Source organism: Scyliorhinus torazame, chromosome 13, assembly GCF_047496885.1.
Source record: "Scyliorhinus torazame isolate Kashiwa2021f chromosome 13, sScyTor2.1, whole genome shotgun sequence".
In the NCBI taxonomy this organism is placed as follows: domain Eukaryota; kingdom Metazoa; phylum Chordata; class Chondrichthyes; order Carcharhiniformes; family Scyliorhinidae; genus Scyliorhinus; species Scyliorhinus torazame.
In genome coordinates this window covers 14,603,488-14,619,727 of record NC_092719.1, presented here as the reverse complement: position 1 = coordinate 14,619,727, position 16,240 = coordinate 14,603,488, and the positions used below count along the sequence as shown (strand labels likewise).

At 50.6% G+C, this 16,240-nt stretch overlaps 1 protein-coding gene across 5 annotated transcripts in view; it reads right to left on the bottom strand.

The window, feature by feature from the left end:
* LOC140387852 (uncharacterized) overlaps nt 1-16,240 on the bottom strand; it is a 180,924-nt gene that overhangs the window by 49,707 nt on the left and 114,977 nt on the right. For 4 of the 5 annotated variants that reach the window (XM_072471096.1, XM_072471098.1, XM_072471094.1 and 1 more), the window contains exons 17-19: nt 10,362-10,458; nt 5,106-5,276; nt 381-2,455 (exon numbers count right to left, since the gene is read on the bottom strand). In XM_072471096.1, the coding sequence (XP_072327197.1) occupies nt 381-2,455; nt 5,106-5,276; nt 10,362-10,458 (2,343 nt within the window). The remainder of the gene's footprint in view (nt 1-380; nt 2,456-5,105; nt 5,277-10,361; nt 10,459-16,240) is intronic. The other variant, XM_072471097.1, reaches the window with a different exon arrangement.

The window sequence follows — 16,240 nt, the reverse complement described above, 5'->3', positions numbered from 1 at the left end:
TTAAAAGGTGTGGGTCAGGTGAACTCCATGATATACTTTGGTGTTCCCTAAACCCTGGCCCATAATAGGCACAATTAGGCCTCATTCCGATCACAGTTTAAAGTTGTGTTATTTATATGAAATACACCAATAAATAAATGATAAATTCCTACATTTACATTTCTAACAGAAACTTGTTAGGCTATAGTTCCACTTTCCCACGAGCGGTGACATTGCAGCACCTCCAGTGGTAGGAGGATGTAATTACAATGCAGCAAGTTTGCATCGACAGCATGAAAGTATGTGAACTCATAATTGGTGAAGTTGGCAAGAAATTGGTGCAGGTGTGAGATTTGCTTTCAATGTGTTAATAGTTATAAAATAATTAAAAGTACAATTACCTTAATTTCCTTAAAAAATGGATCAGAATTTGTCTCACTGACATAAAACTTATAAGTGCCTTTCCACGATTCCTTTACAACTTCATTCAAGTTCTGGTGCAAGTCGCCGCATAACTCAGTTATTAGGCCCAAAAATGGATCAATTCTTTTCCTCCGGTCACACCGAGGTTCTTTATATTCCTTACGTTTTACATTTAAAAGTTCACCAGCAAAGGAAGGCCCTTTCGCCCCAGTGGAGTGTGGTTTACTGGGCATCCCGTCTGCAGGCTCAATTGAATGGGGACTCGTGGCGTGTGTCTGACCACATGGCCTCTTGCGAATACCAGTGAGGTTTGGGTAACTTGTGGGTTTGTAAAATGCAACATCTACTTGCTGCCAGGTCCCGCCGTCTGCCTTAGTCCGAAGAGGCGTTTGAGTTTTATTGCGCCTCCTGCTGCTTTGGTCAACCTTGCGGCACGATATCGTCACGGTCAATGGGTTCCTCCTCCCAATTCGTCTCCCACTGGAAAGTGTCCGGATATGCCTCTTCCTCCTCAAAGCTCTTTTGTTCCCATCCCTGGAAGATGAGACGAGGCTTGCATAGGGGGCAGCATGTGCTCGACTTGCCACATTGTGGAGATGCTGAGAAAAATTGATATACTCCAAGTTTAGAATTTTTTCAATCGGACTGATATCGCTTTGACATCTTGCACTCGAGTTCCGCTGTCCTGACAGCTGAGGCGTGTCGCTTTCCTTTTGCCAGTTACAAAATGTCCTGGTGATTCTTTTCCACCCAACTTGCTCATCAGGTTTCTGTCGTGCCTCTGCAGTGACAGTAAAGTTTTGATAGGTTTTTGCACTCCCAAAGCGATCCAAGATTTTAATAACCTGACGCACAGGGGCATCGCCGTCGCTCATCTCAATCTCTGCCGTGTTGTTTTCTTCGAAGACATCTGGTAAATAATTCCTGTCAACATCCCTCACCTGCGTATGGTCATCCCTGGTGCTCCACTGCTCTCTGAAATCTCCACATTCTGGATCGGTATCGGAAAAGCACTGCAATTTCTCTCTGTGCACTTTCCTTTTCCTCTTCTGACTGCCTACTTTAAGACTCGTCCTGGGCATCGTTTTGCTGTTGGAAAAACCTCTAGCACCCGTCTGAATTTCAACCTCCGAACCTCCTGAAATGTTTCCAACGGAAAAAGCAGATTCTTTGGAAAACGTGCGACCGCAATCAGATTTTTGAGAAACGGCGTCAAAGTCATTGCCCTGGTTCACTGCCTCAAATTCCTCCTGCATTTGCTGAGCATTCAGGATCCCCACCCCGCTTTGACTCGAGGTCGCTCGAGGTTCCATCTGGCTTCTGCACTCATCGGCTGGGGACATGCATTGCAGGCTGCCCGGACGTTCAGGATCGCAGTCACTCGTAACCTCCCCGTCTCCCTGAAACTTTCCAACACTTACTCTCTTCCTTTGTGTTTCTGTGCCATCTTTGAGCAGCTGTACGTCAGCACAACTTTCAACGCAAGAGCAAGTGTTCCCTTTCACCAATGGCCCAGCTGTGTTCTCCGAGGAGCCCAAAGTCCTGCTCGGGGTGTGCATGATGGCATTGGAAGATTCAAAGGCGTCTGCAGTGTTATTATGACCTGGTCCATAGTTTGTAAAAGGAAAGCTTTGCAAAGCAGCATCACTATGGTCTACCTCACCAGATTTATGCTGTGACGCATCTCTTTCAGTTTCAGATGCGTCTTTGACGGTTCCCGAGTCCTCTGCGCATATTGTGTTTTCGGCGTCCTCTGAAGCAGCGAGATTTTCGAGTCGTCTGTTCTGAAGTCGGTTTCCACTGGATTCTTTCAGCTTTTGACAACTCCCCGAGGCATCCACGTTGCCCGAGCTCTGGTTTTCTTTACCCCGAGGCGGCTCCCCTGCTGGCAGCTGAATCCCCAGCATCTCTTTGATAACCGAAGACTGTCGAATGATTCCAAGTTGACTTCCAGCAATCACGGGATCATCTGCGTCATCAGTACTTCTTGGCGTCCCTGCATCAGAAATTGAGCACGGTGAGGGCTGCGCTGAGGGACTCGGGACCTCCAATGCTTAACAAGAAAATATACAGATTTAATTAATTGCTTTGAAATGCCCAAGTATTATTTAAGCTTTTCTGATACACAGTAAAAACAAATCAACCTCTCTTTTTTTTCGCAATTAAGGGGCAATTTAGCCTGGCCAATCCACCTACCCTGAACATCTTTTTGGGTTGTGCGGGTGAAACCCACGCAGACACGGGGAGAATGTGCAAACTCCACACGGACAGTGACCCGGGGCCGGGGTCAAACCCGGGTCCTTGGTGCCGTGAGGCAGCAGTGCTAACCACTGCGTCACCGTGCCGCTCCAAAACAAATCTACCTTGTTGACTGAGGGCATCACAAACTGTTATTTAGTTCTTTATTTCGATTGTTAACGGTGACCGTCCATTAATACTAAAACCATGCCAGGACCATTAGAAACGGCTCAGTTAAGACCCACTGAATCTAAACAGGGCAAAGGAACAGCAGCATAGTGGTCATATTACTAGACTCGTAGTCCAGAGACCAGAGTTCAAATCTCACCACGGCAGGTGGCTAGGAACACAGGAGCTAGGAGCAGGAGCAGACTTTTCAGCCTTTTGAACCTGCTCCGCCATTCAACAAGATTATGGCTGACCTCGTCTAGCCCGTATGTGACTGCAGTGGCCTCCCAGCTGCCCTCTGAAATGTCCGAGCAAGCCATTCGGGAAACTGGGGATAGGCAGTAAATGTCGGCCTTGCCATTAACGGAAACATCCGTCAAAGAATAAAGGCAAGTACATTGCGTCCAAGACGAGAATGATAAAACTCCAATTATGAATAATTAAACAAACAAACCGCAGCATTGTACTGCAGTTCACATTCCAATTTAGGCCACTTTGACCTGTTCGGAGTTGGCAGCATGTGGCTGAGGAAGAGGAGCGAGGCCAGAGGAAGAGAAGCCACTCCTGGACATGGTCTGGTGGCCACTGGATAGGGAAGCAGTGAACAGGGCAGTCCTGTGCATGTTCAGACCCACCCACCACGTTATGAAGGCTCCAGGGCAATAATCTGTAGCACCAATTCTCTGACCTTTATTCCCTGTTGGGATTATGGGATCAAGGAACCCATGAGAATCAGTATTCCGTGCATTCACATTCTTCGCACATTTTTACTTGAGTAAACTTTAAAAGTTTCCACATCTTGTAACACAAATTAAACTTGCACCCAAGGACATCATTTACAATTTATCAGAAAGAAATGTGGATATACCGTAATTCACTGCATATAGTCCCGAGGGGTCATGGGGTTTATTTCACTCAATAATTACTATAGATCTCAACTACAAGATGACCCCATTTTCTCGGTGCCAAAATGTATGTTTAGGCCAAAATTGGGCCCCATTTTTAAGCTGTTAAATCCATGTTTAGGGCTTTCTCACAATGAGAATGAACCTCGTTTTTGAGCTGGGGAGGATGGATGCAAGGTTCCGTGGATGGGAGGGGAGGGGGATCAGGGAGATTTGGGGGGGGGGGGGGGGCATGCAGGTGCAAGACTTTGCAAGGAAGGTCTTCCCGACTTTCGAAATAGTGCCCGCCTCTACGTTGTTGGAGGACGTGTTGTTAGCATAGGGCGATTGGAGAGGGGGGGCCGTCTTGGCGATTCATGGGAGAATTTCGGAGGAGGGTAAGATGGCCAAGGAGGAGGTTAAGGCTAAGTGGGAGGAAGAGCTGGGGCGGTATTAGAGGTGCTGCAGAGGGTGAATGCTACGACTTTGTGTGCAAGGCTGGGGTTGATACAGCTGAAGGTGGTGTACAGAGCGCACCTTAAAAAGTCGAGGATGAGCTGGCTGTTTAAGCGGGTGGAGGATGTCTGTGAGCAATGTGGGAGGGGTCCTGCGAATCACATGCTTATGTTCTGGACCTCCCAAAGTTGGAAAGGTTTTGGAGGTCAGTTTTCAGCACCATTTCGGGGGTTCTGCATGTAGATGCCCAGTCCCCTGGAAGCCATATTTGGGGTATCAGACTGGCCGGTGTTGCAGGCGGGTGCGGGGGCAGGTGTCTTGGCCTTCACCTCGCTGATTGTTCGCAGGCGGGTCTTGTTGGGGTGGAGGTCAGCTTCTCCAGCCTGTGCCTCGGTGTGGCAGGGGGGCCTGCTGGAGTTCTTAGCCCTGGAGAAAGTGACATTTTCTCTGGTGGGGCAGGGGGGTGGGGGGTGGGGTGGGGGGGGGGGTGTGATGGGTTCCACAAAAGTTGGGGTTTGTCTATTCTGCATTTTGACGGTTGATAACCCTTGATGCTGAAGGATGGGTAGGGGGAAGGGAGGGGGAGGCACGGGTGGGTGGGGTGGGGTGTCTAACGTATTGAGTAGGTTTGTTATTGTTGTAAAATATAAAAGTCGAAAATAAAAATACTTTTTAAAAAAAGAGTCAACCTTAATTTTTCAGCTGAGAAATGAAGGTTTATAAATCAGTGCATGGGATCAAGCGGACGCATCACGGCTTGTTGCCGATTTAAGATTCACGGGGGTTTAAGACACGGCCACATATTTCAAAATGACCGGCACCTACACAGACACTGGCAGTTCACATTTTATATTTGACATACAAGGAGACCCCGCTTTTGTAAGTTTCTCTCAACCTTCAACGGTTGACTTATGCGCTGTGATCTACGGTAAGTATTTGCTCAGTTATAAGAGTTACCTTCAGACTCATCCGGTGTATATTGCTGAATACGTTCAGTTTGCTTTATAACAGAAGTAGTCTCTCTGTTGTCTGTTTGACTTGTGTCCACAATGTCGCTTTCTTCCAGCAATCCAGTAATTGTATCCTGGGCACCGTTGTATTGTACCAAATCAGTCACTCTTCTTTCATCTGTTGAACAGATGTTTACAGTATTGTTACATATCATTCAGGGCAGCATGGTGGTTAGCACAATTGCTTCACAGCTCCAGGGTCCCAGGTTTGATTCCCGGCTTGGGTCGCTGTCTGTGCGGAGTCTGCACCTTCTCCCCGTGTGTGCGTGGGTTTCCTCCCACAGTCCAAAGATGTGCAGGTTAGGTGGATTGGCCATGATAAATTGCCCTTAGTGTCCAAAATTGCCCTTAGTGTTGGGTGGGGTTACTGGGATATGGGGATAGGGTGGAGGTGTAGGCTTGGGTAGGGTGCTCTTTCCAAGAGCTGGTGCAGACTCGAAGGGCCGAATGGCCTCCTTCTGCACTGTAAATTCTATGATTTCCCAGCAAATCAAAAATGACCACAACAAAAGAATTACTTTAAAAATGCGCTTCACAATTGAGATTCCATTTCAAAAAGTTGTGAATAATAATAATAATCTTTATTATTGTCACAAGTAGGCTTACATTAACACTGCAATGAGGTTACTGTGAAAATCCCCTAGTCGCCACATTCCAAATTACCTAACAGCACATCTTTTGGGACTTGTGGGAGGAAACCGGAGCACCCGGAGGAAACCCACGCAGACACGGGAAGAACATACAGACTCCGCAAAGACAGTGACCCAAGCCGGGAATCGAACCTGGGACCCTGGCGCTGTGAAGCGACAGTAAAAAGAGATACACCAAGCGAAAGAAAGTCATTTTGCAAGACAGAGAATTGACTCATGAGACTCGAGGTGTTGGCTCGTCTAGTGATAGGGCTAGAACACTATAGTTCCAATAGTCCGACACATCTGCACTAAACTAACAATAATTAAAAATTAAGGAATTGGCAAATGTAGATTTCCAACATACAAGTGCACCATTATTGAAATATTGGAAAAGTATTGGTCTTCGTCTAGAAAAAGGATATTGGCATTTTCAAAAAAAGCACATTTATTTCTACGCAAGGACGCAGGCAGGTGAACTGAACACTTGGAGTTCTACAAGGCAGATCTAGGGCAAAGAAATCCAAATATCCCCTGCCAAACCCAGGCAACTGCAGTTTATTGTTAATGGAGGCGCAAAAGATGTGCAGGTTATTTGGATTGGCCGTGATAAATTGCCCTTAGTGTCCAAAATTGCCCTTAGTGTTGGGTAGGGAAGCTGGGTTGTGGGGATAGGGTGGAGGTGTTGACCTTGGGTAGGGTGCTCTTTGCAAGGGCCGGTGCAGACTCGATGGGCCGGGTGGCCTCCTTCTGCACTGTAAATTCTGTAAAAAAAATGTATTCGTTAATTTGGATTTATCTTAAGAGTGCCAGTCAGGACCAGCAGCTGGGGCACAATGGTTAGCACGGCTGCCTCACAGCGCCAGGGACCCAGGTTCGATTCCCGGCTTGGGTGACCGTCGTGCGGAATGTGCACATTCTTCCCGCGTCTCCGTGGGTTTCCTCCAGTCCAAAAATATGCAAGTTAGGTGGATTGGCCGTGCTAAAATTGCCCCCTGGTGTCTAAAGATGTGCAGGTTAATTGGGCTTATGGGGGTTACAGGCATAGGGTGGGCGAGTGGACCTAGGTAGGGAGCTCTTTCAGAGGAGCTCTTTAGACGGACAGCATGGTCGGCACAGGCCTGGAGGGCCGAAAGGCCTCCTTCTGCACTGTAGGGATTCTACAGATATAAACTGACAATCATAGCCTTACACGCGAGCAGTTGAAATCAAGAAATAGGGGAAGCCATTTCACATGGTCTGATGGATGATCGCAAAGCACATCAATTCACCCCCGCTAGCCTGTTAAGCAGAACACCCACATTCTTCACTGTCCCCGGAAGGACAATACCCCGTCTCTGCATTACAGCTACTGTACAGGAACACAGTTATCAGCCTACTGGCCATTGTGCTGTAGCCTTTGTCTACTTAACAAAGAATAAAGAAAAGTACTGCACAGGAACAGGCCCTTCAGCCCTCCAGGCCTGTGCCGACCATGCTGCCCGTCTAAACTAAAATCTTTTGCACTTCCGGGGTCTGTATCCCTCTATTCCCATCCTATTCATGTATTTGTCAAGACACCTCTTAAACGTCACTATCGTCCCTGCTTCCACCACCTCCTCCGGCAGTGAGTTCCAGGCACCCACGACCCTCTGTAAAAAAAATTTTTTAAACTTGCCTCGTACATCTCCTCTAAACCTTGTCCCTCGCACCTTAAACCTATGCCCCCTAGTAATTGACCCCTCTGTCCTGGGGAAAAAGCCTCTGACTATCCACTCTGTCTATGCCCCTCATAATTTTGTAGACCTCTATCAGGTCGCCCCTCAACCTCCGTCGTTCCAGTGAGAACAAACCGAGTTTATTCAACCTCTCCTCATAGCTAATACCCTCCATACCAGGCAACATCCTGGTAAATCTCTTCTGCACCCTCTCTAAAGCCTCCACATCTTTCTGGTAGTGTGGCGACCAAATGCGCCGGCCAATGAAGGCAAGCATGCCGTATGCCTTCTTGACTACCTTCTCCACCTGTGTTGCCCTTTTCAGTGACCTGTGGACCTGTACACCTACACATCTCTCTGACTGTCAATACTCTTGAGGATGGTAGCATTGTGGATAGCACAATTGCTTCACAGCTCCAGGGTCCCAGGTTCGATTCCGGCTTGGGTTGCTGTCTGTGCGGAGTCTGCACGTCCTCCCAGTGTCTGCGTGGGTTTCCTCCGGGTGCTCCGGTTTCCTCCCACAGTCCAAAGATGTGCAGGTTAGGTGAATTGGCCAATGATAAATTGCCCTTAATGTCCAAAATTGCCCTTGGTGTTGGGTGGAGGTGTTGACCTTGGGTAGGGTGCTCTTTCCAAGAGCCGGTGCAGTCTCAAAGGGCCGAATGGCCTCCTTCTGCACTGTAAATTCAATGATAATCTATGATTAATCTAGGACAAAGGTTCGGCACAACATCGTGGGCCGAAGGGCTTGTTCTGTGCTGTATTTTCTATGTTCTATGATTCTACCATTCACTGTATAATACCATTTAATACCATTAAGTTGTAACTAATCACAAAAACATTTCTAAACTGTGCTCATTTGAACCTCAGTGGAGAAGTGCCTGGATGTCCAGTGTTTGCTCCCCACGTGCGTAGTAAAACCACTTGAACATTGCATCTGGACCGTAGAAAGCATCCTATCGGGCTGCATCACAACCTGGTATGGCAACTGCTCGGCCCAAGAACATAAGAAACTACCGAGAGTCGTGAACACTGCCCAGTCCATCACGCAAACCCGTCTCCCATCCAATGGCTCGGTCTACACCTCCCGCTGCCTTGGGAAAGCGGGCAGCATAATCAAAGACCCCTCCCAACCGGGTTATTCTCTCTTCCAACCTCTTCCATCGGACAGGAGATACAAAAGTCTGAGAACACGCACCAACAGATTCAAAAACAGCTTCTTCCCCGCTGCTGCCAGACTCCTGAGTGACCCTCTTATAGACTGAACTACAATAAATCAAATCCAAAGCCTTTGAGTGTTTGGAATTTTACAACAGGGCATTCCTCTGCCCTTGCATTAATTATTTAAATATCTTGCTGGTGTGCCTTTTCGGGAGGATGGGTGAGAAGGAGCAGGAGGTGTCTTCGGAGGACAGAGGTAAGCAAGATAGGACAGGGATGGGGCTACAAGCTTCTGAAATAAGTTCAAAGCTAATTACTGCAGATGCCGCACAATCTCTGCAGAGAGAGACTAAAACGTTTTGAGTCTGGATCTCTCTTTGTCAACGATTCTGAAGGGGCTCAACTATAAGACACCAAGAGGTTGAAATCGTCTGCCTCAGACAGGCTGTGGATCCTCCGTCATTGAATTTATTCATGACCAGAGATCGATATGTGTTCAAGGGACGACCTTCGGACCTCACCTTATTCCAAATGCTTTGTTCGTTAAGATATAAAGCCTTAAGGCTTGGCTTTTTGCCATTTTTAATCATTCTAACTTTTCTTTGTACTGTGGCCCTATTTGCCTCTCGCCTTTGAATACTCTTCTCTACCGTTTTCGCATTTTACGGTTCTGTTTTTTATTACTGTCCTTGTTTCTCTGTCATTCTGCTGCGGTTCCCGTCCCTCTGCTGCGGTTCCCATTCCCCCCCTGCCATACTAGTTTAAAGGATGGTGGAAATATTGAACTCCTACAAACAACTGTTAAAGCTGGGGGTTAACAGGAAATTTCCAAACCGAAACTAATAGCTTTTGTTTACTAAGGAACAAAGTCCCCTAGTGAGCGCGTTTAGCCACGTGTTTCCCAGTGCCACGAAATACATGGCTATTCAATGTGACTCGCGTTGTACCAGGGGCCCGAACGAGGAACCCCACTCACTGGGACTCCCCAGTGTAGCGAAATCGGACCCCCAAAACAATCCCTGTACCCACGCCGGGCACTCCGGCCCGATCGCGCGCGTACAAAAATGCCAGCTTGGCACACAGGTACGGGGAGAATGTGCAGACTCCGCTCAGACAGTGATCCAGGTGGGAATCGAACCCGGGACCCTGGCGCTGCGGAGCAGCAGTGCTGGCCACTGTGCTGCCGTGCCGCCCTTTTGATCCCTCATTCATGGGACAAATGTAGGACTCTGTTCATGTACATCAAACATTTTGGAAAGACCTTTAGCAACACTTCAAAAAGTTACTCTCGTATTTCAACCAGTTGAACAAAGGTGTAGAAACCCCACAGGTTAGGAGGGCCATTTCTTGTTGTTGTGAAGGTAAAACTTGTGCTTTTGCTGGGCTTACCCCAATAGTGTGGCACTGACTATTTTCCACACATGAATGTTAATGTCATGGGTTGCCCATGCACAGTCCCCCATGCCAGAAGCATGCAACCAGATAATTTATTCCACAATCTATTCTTTTGGTGTTTTTATTCAAATAGCACGGAATAGAACCCACAAAACTATTCGGATTATTTTCTTCAATGTGAACGTCAATTCTCGCAGCATATCAATAGAGTGAATTATGTATGACACTGACACTCAAATAACCGAATCCAGTAGACATAATGTTATGGTCACAACCCTGTGTAAGCGTGTAGCAACCTTCAGAACAGGAAAAGTGCCAGACCTGACAACGGAGTTACTCTCTGAGACAAATTGGACTCCTGGTTCCCGTGTTCGAATCTAGCAGCATGCAAGTCATTTGTGGATTCCTGTTCACAGTCCTGTTTGTAAAGCAAAGTATAATTTAAAAGAATTTACGATCGATATTAACACATATTATTGCACATTTTAATCCCTTGCGTCATAACAGTCATTAAACGGAGACTTCCGGTTGCAGCTCCCGCTAAAAACTGACTTTTGGGCTCTTTTCAGTGCCCCCAACTGCATTTTTTTCGACGTTTCCCGGTTTGGGAAGGAGATTGCAATAGTTCCCCGACAGTGTATGGCTTGGACCAGGAGCGGGGCGACTAAAAAAGTGGTGGTGAACCCAAAGAAGGTGCGAGGGAAGAAGAGCAAAATGGTGGCGGGCGGGGACCAGGCAGCGTGGATGCAGTGGGCGCAGGATCAGCAGGAGGTTATCCAGCGCTGCTTTAGGGAGATTAAAGCGGACCTGCTGGAGCCGATGAAGGCTTCTATTGACAAGCTGCTGGAGTCCCAGACGGCCCAGGGGGTGGCGATCCGCGAGGTCCGACAAAGGGTCTCCGACAACGAGGACGAGATCTTAGGCCTTGCGATAAAGGTGGGGGCGCACGAGGCGCTCCACAAGAAATGGCAGGAATGGTTCAAGGAGATGGGGAATCGGTCGAGGCGGAAGAATTTGCGGATTCTGAGCCTCCCGGAGGGGCTGGAGGGGTCGGACGTGGGGGCCTATGTGGTCACCATGTTGAACTCGCTGATGGGAGCGGGGTCCTTCCAGGGGTCCCTGGAGCTGGAAGGGGCCCATAAAGTGCTGGTGAGGAGGCCCAAGGCTAACGAGCCGCCGCGGGCGGTGCTGGTGCTGTTTCATCGGTTCGCTGATCGGGAGTGCGTGCTCAGGTGGGCCAAGAAAGAGAGGAGCAGCAGATGGGAGAACGCGGAGGTTCGAATTTACCAGGACTGGAGCGCGGAGGTGGCGAAGCAGAGGGCCGGGTACAATCGAGCGAAGGCGGTGCTGCACAGAAAGGGGGTGAAGTTTGGCATGCTGCAGCCAGCGCGACTGTGGGTCACCTACAAGGACCAGCACCATTATTTTGAGTCTCCGGAGGAGGCGTGGGCCTTTGTTCAGGCCGAGTTACTGGACACAAACTGAGGGTCGGGATTGGTGGCCGGGGATTGCTATTGGGGTGTTACACTTTGAGGAGGGTTTCTTTGCTCTTATTTCTGTTTGGTTCGATGAGGGTGGTTAGGGTGGGCTCTTGGAGGGGGGTAAGTAAATGGAGTAGGGGTGGATGGCCGGTAGGGGGGATGGGGAGGCCCGAGTCGGGGGTGAGGGTACTGGGCCTGTAAAAGGAGCGGCGACAGAGGTGGCGGGGCCAGGCAGGTGGAAAGCGTAGGCTTTTTCCCGCGCTGAAGGCTGGAGGGGGCGGGCAAGCGAGGGTTGTTTCCCACGCTTGGGATGGAAGGGGGAGGCGGAGAGCATGTGGATGGGTAATGGAGGAGGAGGGTATGTCCCACAATGGGAGGAATCGAAGGAGAGGCGGGAGTAGCCGGGGTCAGCAGGAGTCAGCTGACTTGCGGGAGTGCAATGGGGGGAGTAAAGCAGCTAGGAGGGATCCTAGCTTGGGGGGAGGGGAACCGGGTTGCTGCTGCTATGGTCAAGGGGGAGCTGAAGCGAGTAGAGGGGGTTGGGACGGGGGTCTGCCGCCATGGGGAACGGGCCGGGCGTGGGGTGCGGGCGCGTGGCTGGCCAAGGAGGGGTTATGGCTAGTCGGCGGGGGAGGGGGGGGGGGGCGGGTAGCCCCCCGATCCGGCTGATAACCTGGAATGTAAGGGGACTGAACGGGCCGGTCACGCGGACCCGGGTGTTCGCGCACCTGAAGGCGGATGTGGTCATGCTCCAGGAGACACACCTGAAGGTGGCAGACCAGGTAGGATTGAGGAAGGGGTGGGTAGGTCAGGTGTCTCACTCAGGGTTGGATGCCAAAAATCGGGGGGGGTGGCGATCTTGGTGGGAAAGAGGGTATCGTTCGAGGCGTCGAACATTGCGACAGACAATGGCGGCAGGTACAGAATGGTAAGTGGTAAGTTGCAAGGGGAGAGGGTGGTGCTGGTCAATGTGTACGCCCCGAACTGTGACGATGCCGGTTTTATGCGGCGCATGTTGGGTCGGATATCGGACTTGGAAGTGGGGGGCCTGATAATGGGGGCGGGACGGAAGTGGGACGCAGCTAGGGAGATCGGGGGAGTTAAGGATAGGGGAGGGAGTGTGGTACAGAGTGGGGTTGACATCAATGGGGTCTTCAGGGACTTTTATGAGGAATTGTATCGGTCCGAGCCTCCACAGGAGGAGGGAGGGATGGACCGCTTTCTGGACCAAGTGAGGTTTCCGAAGGTGGAGGAGGAACTGGTAGAGGGATTAGGGGCCCCGATTGGGCTGGAGGAGCTGGCCAAAGGGATAGGGAGCATGCAGGCGGCGAAGGCACCGGGGCCGGATGGTTTCCCGGTCGAATTCTACAAGAAATATGTGGACCTGTTGGGCCCGTTGCTAGTTAGGACCTTCAATGAGGCAAGGGAGGGGGGGGGGGGGGCCTTGCCCCCGACGATGTCCCGGGAACTGATCTCCTTGATCCTGAAGCGGGACAAGGATCCCCTGCAGTGTGGGTCTTACAGGCCGATTTCGTTGTTAAATGTAGATGCCAAGGTGCTGGCGAAGGTCTTAGCCACGAGGATTGAGGATTGTGTGCCGCAGGTGATCCACGTAGACCAGACGGGATTCGTGAACGGGAGGCAGTTGAACGCGAATGTGCGGAGGCTCCTGAACGTTATTATGATGCCGGCGAGGGAGGGAGAGGCGGAGATAGTGGTGGCGATGGACGCTGAGAAGGCCTTCGATAGGGTAGAGTGGGGGTACCTGTGGCAGGTGCTGAAGAGGTTCGGGTTTAGGGAGGGGTTTGTCAGGTGGGTTAGGCTGCTCTATGAGGTCCCGATGGCGAGTGTGGCCACAAACAAGAGGAGGTCTGAGTACTTTTGGTTGCATCGAGGGACGAGGCAGGGGTCCCCCCTGTCCCCCCTGCTCTTTGCACTGGCAATTGAACCCCTGGCTATGGCACTGAGGGAGTCGAGGAACTGGAGGGGGCTGGTACGGGTGGGGAGGAGCAGAGGGTGTCGCTCTAGGTGGACGACTTTCTGCTATATGTGGCGGACCCGGTGGGGGGAATGCCGAAGGTAATGAGGATCCTTAGGGAGTTCGGGGATTTCTCAAGGTACAAGCTCAACATGGGAAAGAGCGAGTTGTTCGTGGTTCACCCAGGGGACCAGGAGAGGGGGATTGGCGAGCTCCCACTAAAAAGGGCGGAGAGGAGCTTCAGGTACTTGGGGGTCCAGGTGGCCAGGAGCTGGGGGGCCCTGCATAGACTTAATTTCACAAGGCTGGGGGAGCAAATGGAGGAGGGGTTCCAGAGGTGGGACGCGTTGCCGCTGTCCCTGGCGGGTAGGGTGCAGTCAGTTAAGATGACGGTGCTCCCAAGGTTTTTGTTCCTATTCCAGTGCCTCCCCATGTTTATCCCGAAGGCCTTCTTTAGGCGGGTCAACAGGAGCATAACGGGGTTTGTGTGGGCACGAGGGACTCAGAGGGTGAGAAGGATGTTCCTGGAGCGGAGTAGGGATTGGGGGGGGGGGGGGGGCTGGCACTGCCCAACCTCTGTGGGTGCTACTGGGCCGCCAATGCGGCGATGGTGCGCAAGTGGGCGATGGAGGGGGAGGGAGCTGCATGGCAGAGGCTGGAGACGGCGTCTTGTGAGGTTACGAGTCTGGAGGCGCTGGCAATGGCGCTGATGCCGCTCCCTCCAATGTGTGGACCCCAATACGGGGGAACCACCGGTTTGTCTCAGGGAGAATAGATGGAGGGTTTTCGGGGCGGCACAGGGCAGGGATAAGAAGGTTGGGGGACCGGTTTGTGGATGGGAAGTTCGCGAGCCTGGGTGAAATGGAGGAGAAGTATGGGCTCCCCCCATGGAACACCTTCAGATATTTACAGGTAAGGGCGTTTGCCAGGCGGCAAGTGGTGGAATTCCCGCGGCTGCTGCCACACACGGTACAGGACAGGGTGCTCTCGGGGGGCGGGGGGGGGGGGGGGGGATCTCTGCAACTTAGCAGGTGATGCAGGAGGAGGAGGAGGCCTTGGTGGCGGAGTTGAAAGGTAAGTGGGAGGAGTTGGGGGAGGAGATCGAGGAGGGGACGTGGGCAGATGCCCTAGGGAGGGTGAACTCTTCCTCTTCATGTGCGAGGCTCAGCCTCATACAGTTTAAGGTGCTGCACAGGGCACACAGGACAAGGATGAGCCGGTTCTTTGGGGGAGAGGACAGGTGTATTAGGTGCTCAGTGAGCCCAGCAAATTACACCCATATGTTCTGGGCATGCCCAGCGCTGGAGGAATTTTGGAAGGGCATAGCGAGGACGGTGTCGGGGGTGGTAGGATCCAGGGTCAAGCCGGGCTGGGGGCTCGCAATATTTGGGGTTGCAGGGGAGCCGGGAGTGCAGGAGGCGAAAGAGGCTGGTATTCTGGCCTTTGCGTCCCTGGTAGCCCGGCGAAGGATTCTTCTTCAGTGGAGGGACGCGAGGCCCCCAAGCGTGGAATCCTGGATCAACGATATGGCGGGGTTTATTAAATTGGAGAGGGTGAAATTCGCCTTAAGGGGATCGGTACAAGGGTTCTTTAGGCGGTGGCAACCGTTCTTGGACTTCCTGGCAGAACGGTAGACAATGGTCGGGATCTGAGGAGGTGTATATATTTGCTATGTTTGCTTTGTGTTAACTCGGGGTGTTAATTTATTTTTTGTGTAGAGGGGGAGGAGCGCACGGGGGTTGTTTTACTTTGTTCTGTATTTAATTCTATTGGGTTTCTTTTTCATTCTGTTGTTGATATTTTGTGAAAATCCTAATAAAATTTTTTTTTTTTTTTTTTTAAACAGTCATTAAACCTTTGCTCAGTAGGCTTCAATTTGAAATTATATTTGTGCACAAATAAAACTCTAGTCCACCCTACCTAACCTTTTGCAATTTACATTAAATCCTAAAACGGTGAATAATTTAGTCGACTGCCCTCACGTCAGTACTTTTTTAAATATAAATTTAGAGTACCCAATTCGTCTTTTCCAATTAAGGGTAAATTTAGCGCGGCCAATCCACCTACTCCACACATCTTTGGGTTGTGGGGGCGAAACCCACGCAAGCACGGGGAGAATGTGCAAACTCCACACGGACAATGACCCAGAGCCGCGATCGAACCTGGGACCTCGGCGCCGTGAGGCAGCAGGGCTAACCCACTGCGTCACCGTGCTGCCCTTCGTCAGTACTTTTTAAAGATATGAAACCGGCTGCTGTCTCCCACAATGCCGCCATCTCAAAAGTTCCAGCCCAGTTCATATTCTCCAGTAGTTTAAATGGTTTTCCCATTGCCTAGAACTGTTCATCTTGTTTTGACCGAATGCTGACGAGAGGCTGGGCCTGTAACTTCCTCCAGACTTCTGAGACCCCCCACGTTTCCTCCTATGGTGGCCTCTTTGTGTATCCCCAATTTTCATCACCATCAACAGCCACGCCTTCATCAATAGGCCCTAGCTCTGAAGCTCCCCCTCTAAATCTCTCCCACCTCTCTAGCTCTCTTTCCACTGCTCCTTGAAACCTACCTAGTCAACAAATAAGCGGAGAGATCAGATTGCTCTTCAGGTGGGCTGGCTGGTAAAAAAAAAAGATGGAAGAGGGGTGGAATAGCACAATCGTGGAGGCCTCGAAACATCTTTGGAAAGAGGCTGAAGGAACTAGCTACTGAAGAGAAATAAGTGGCCGAGGCAGCCTTTCGAACAA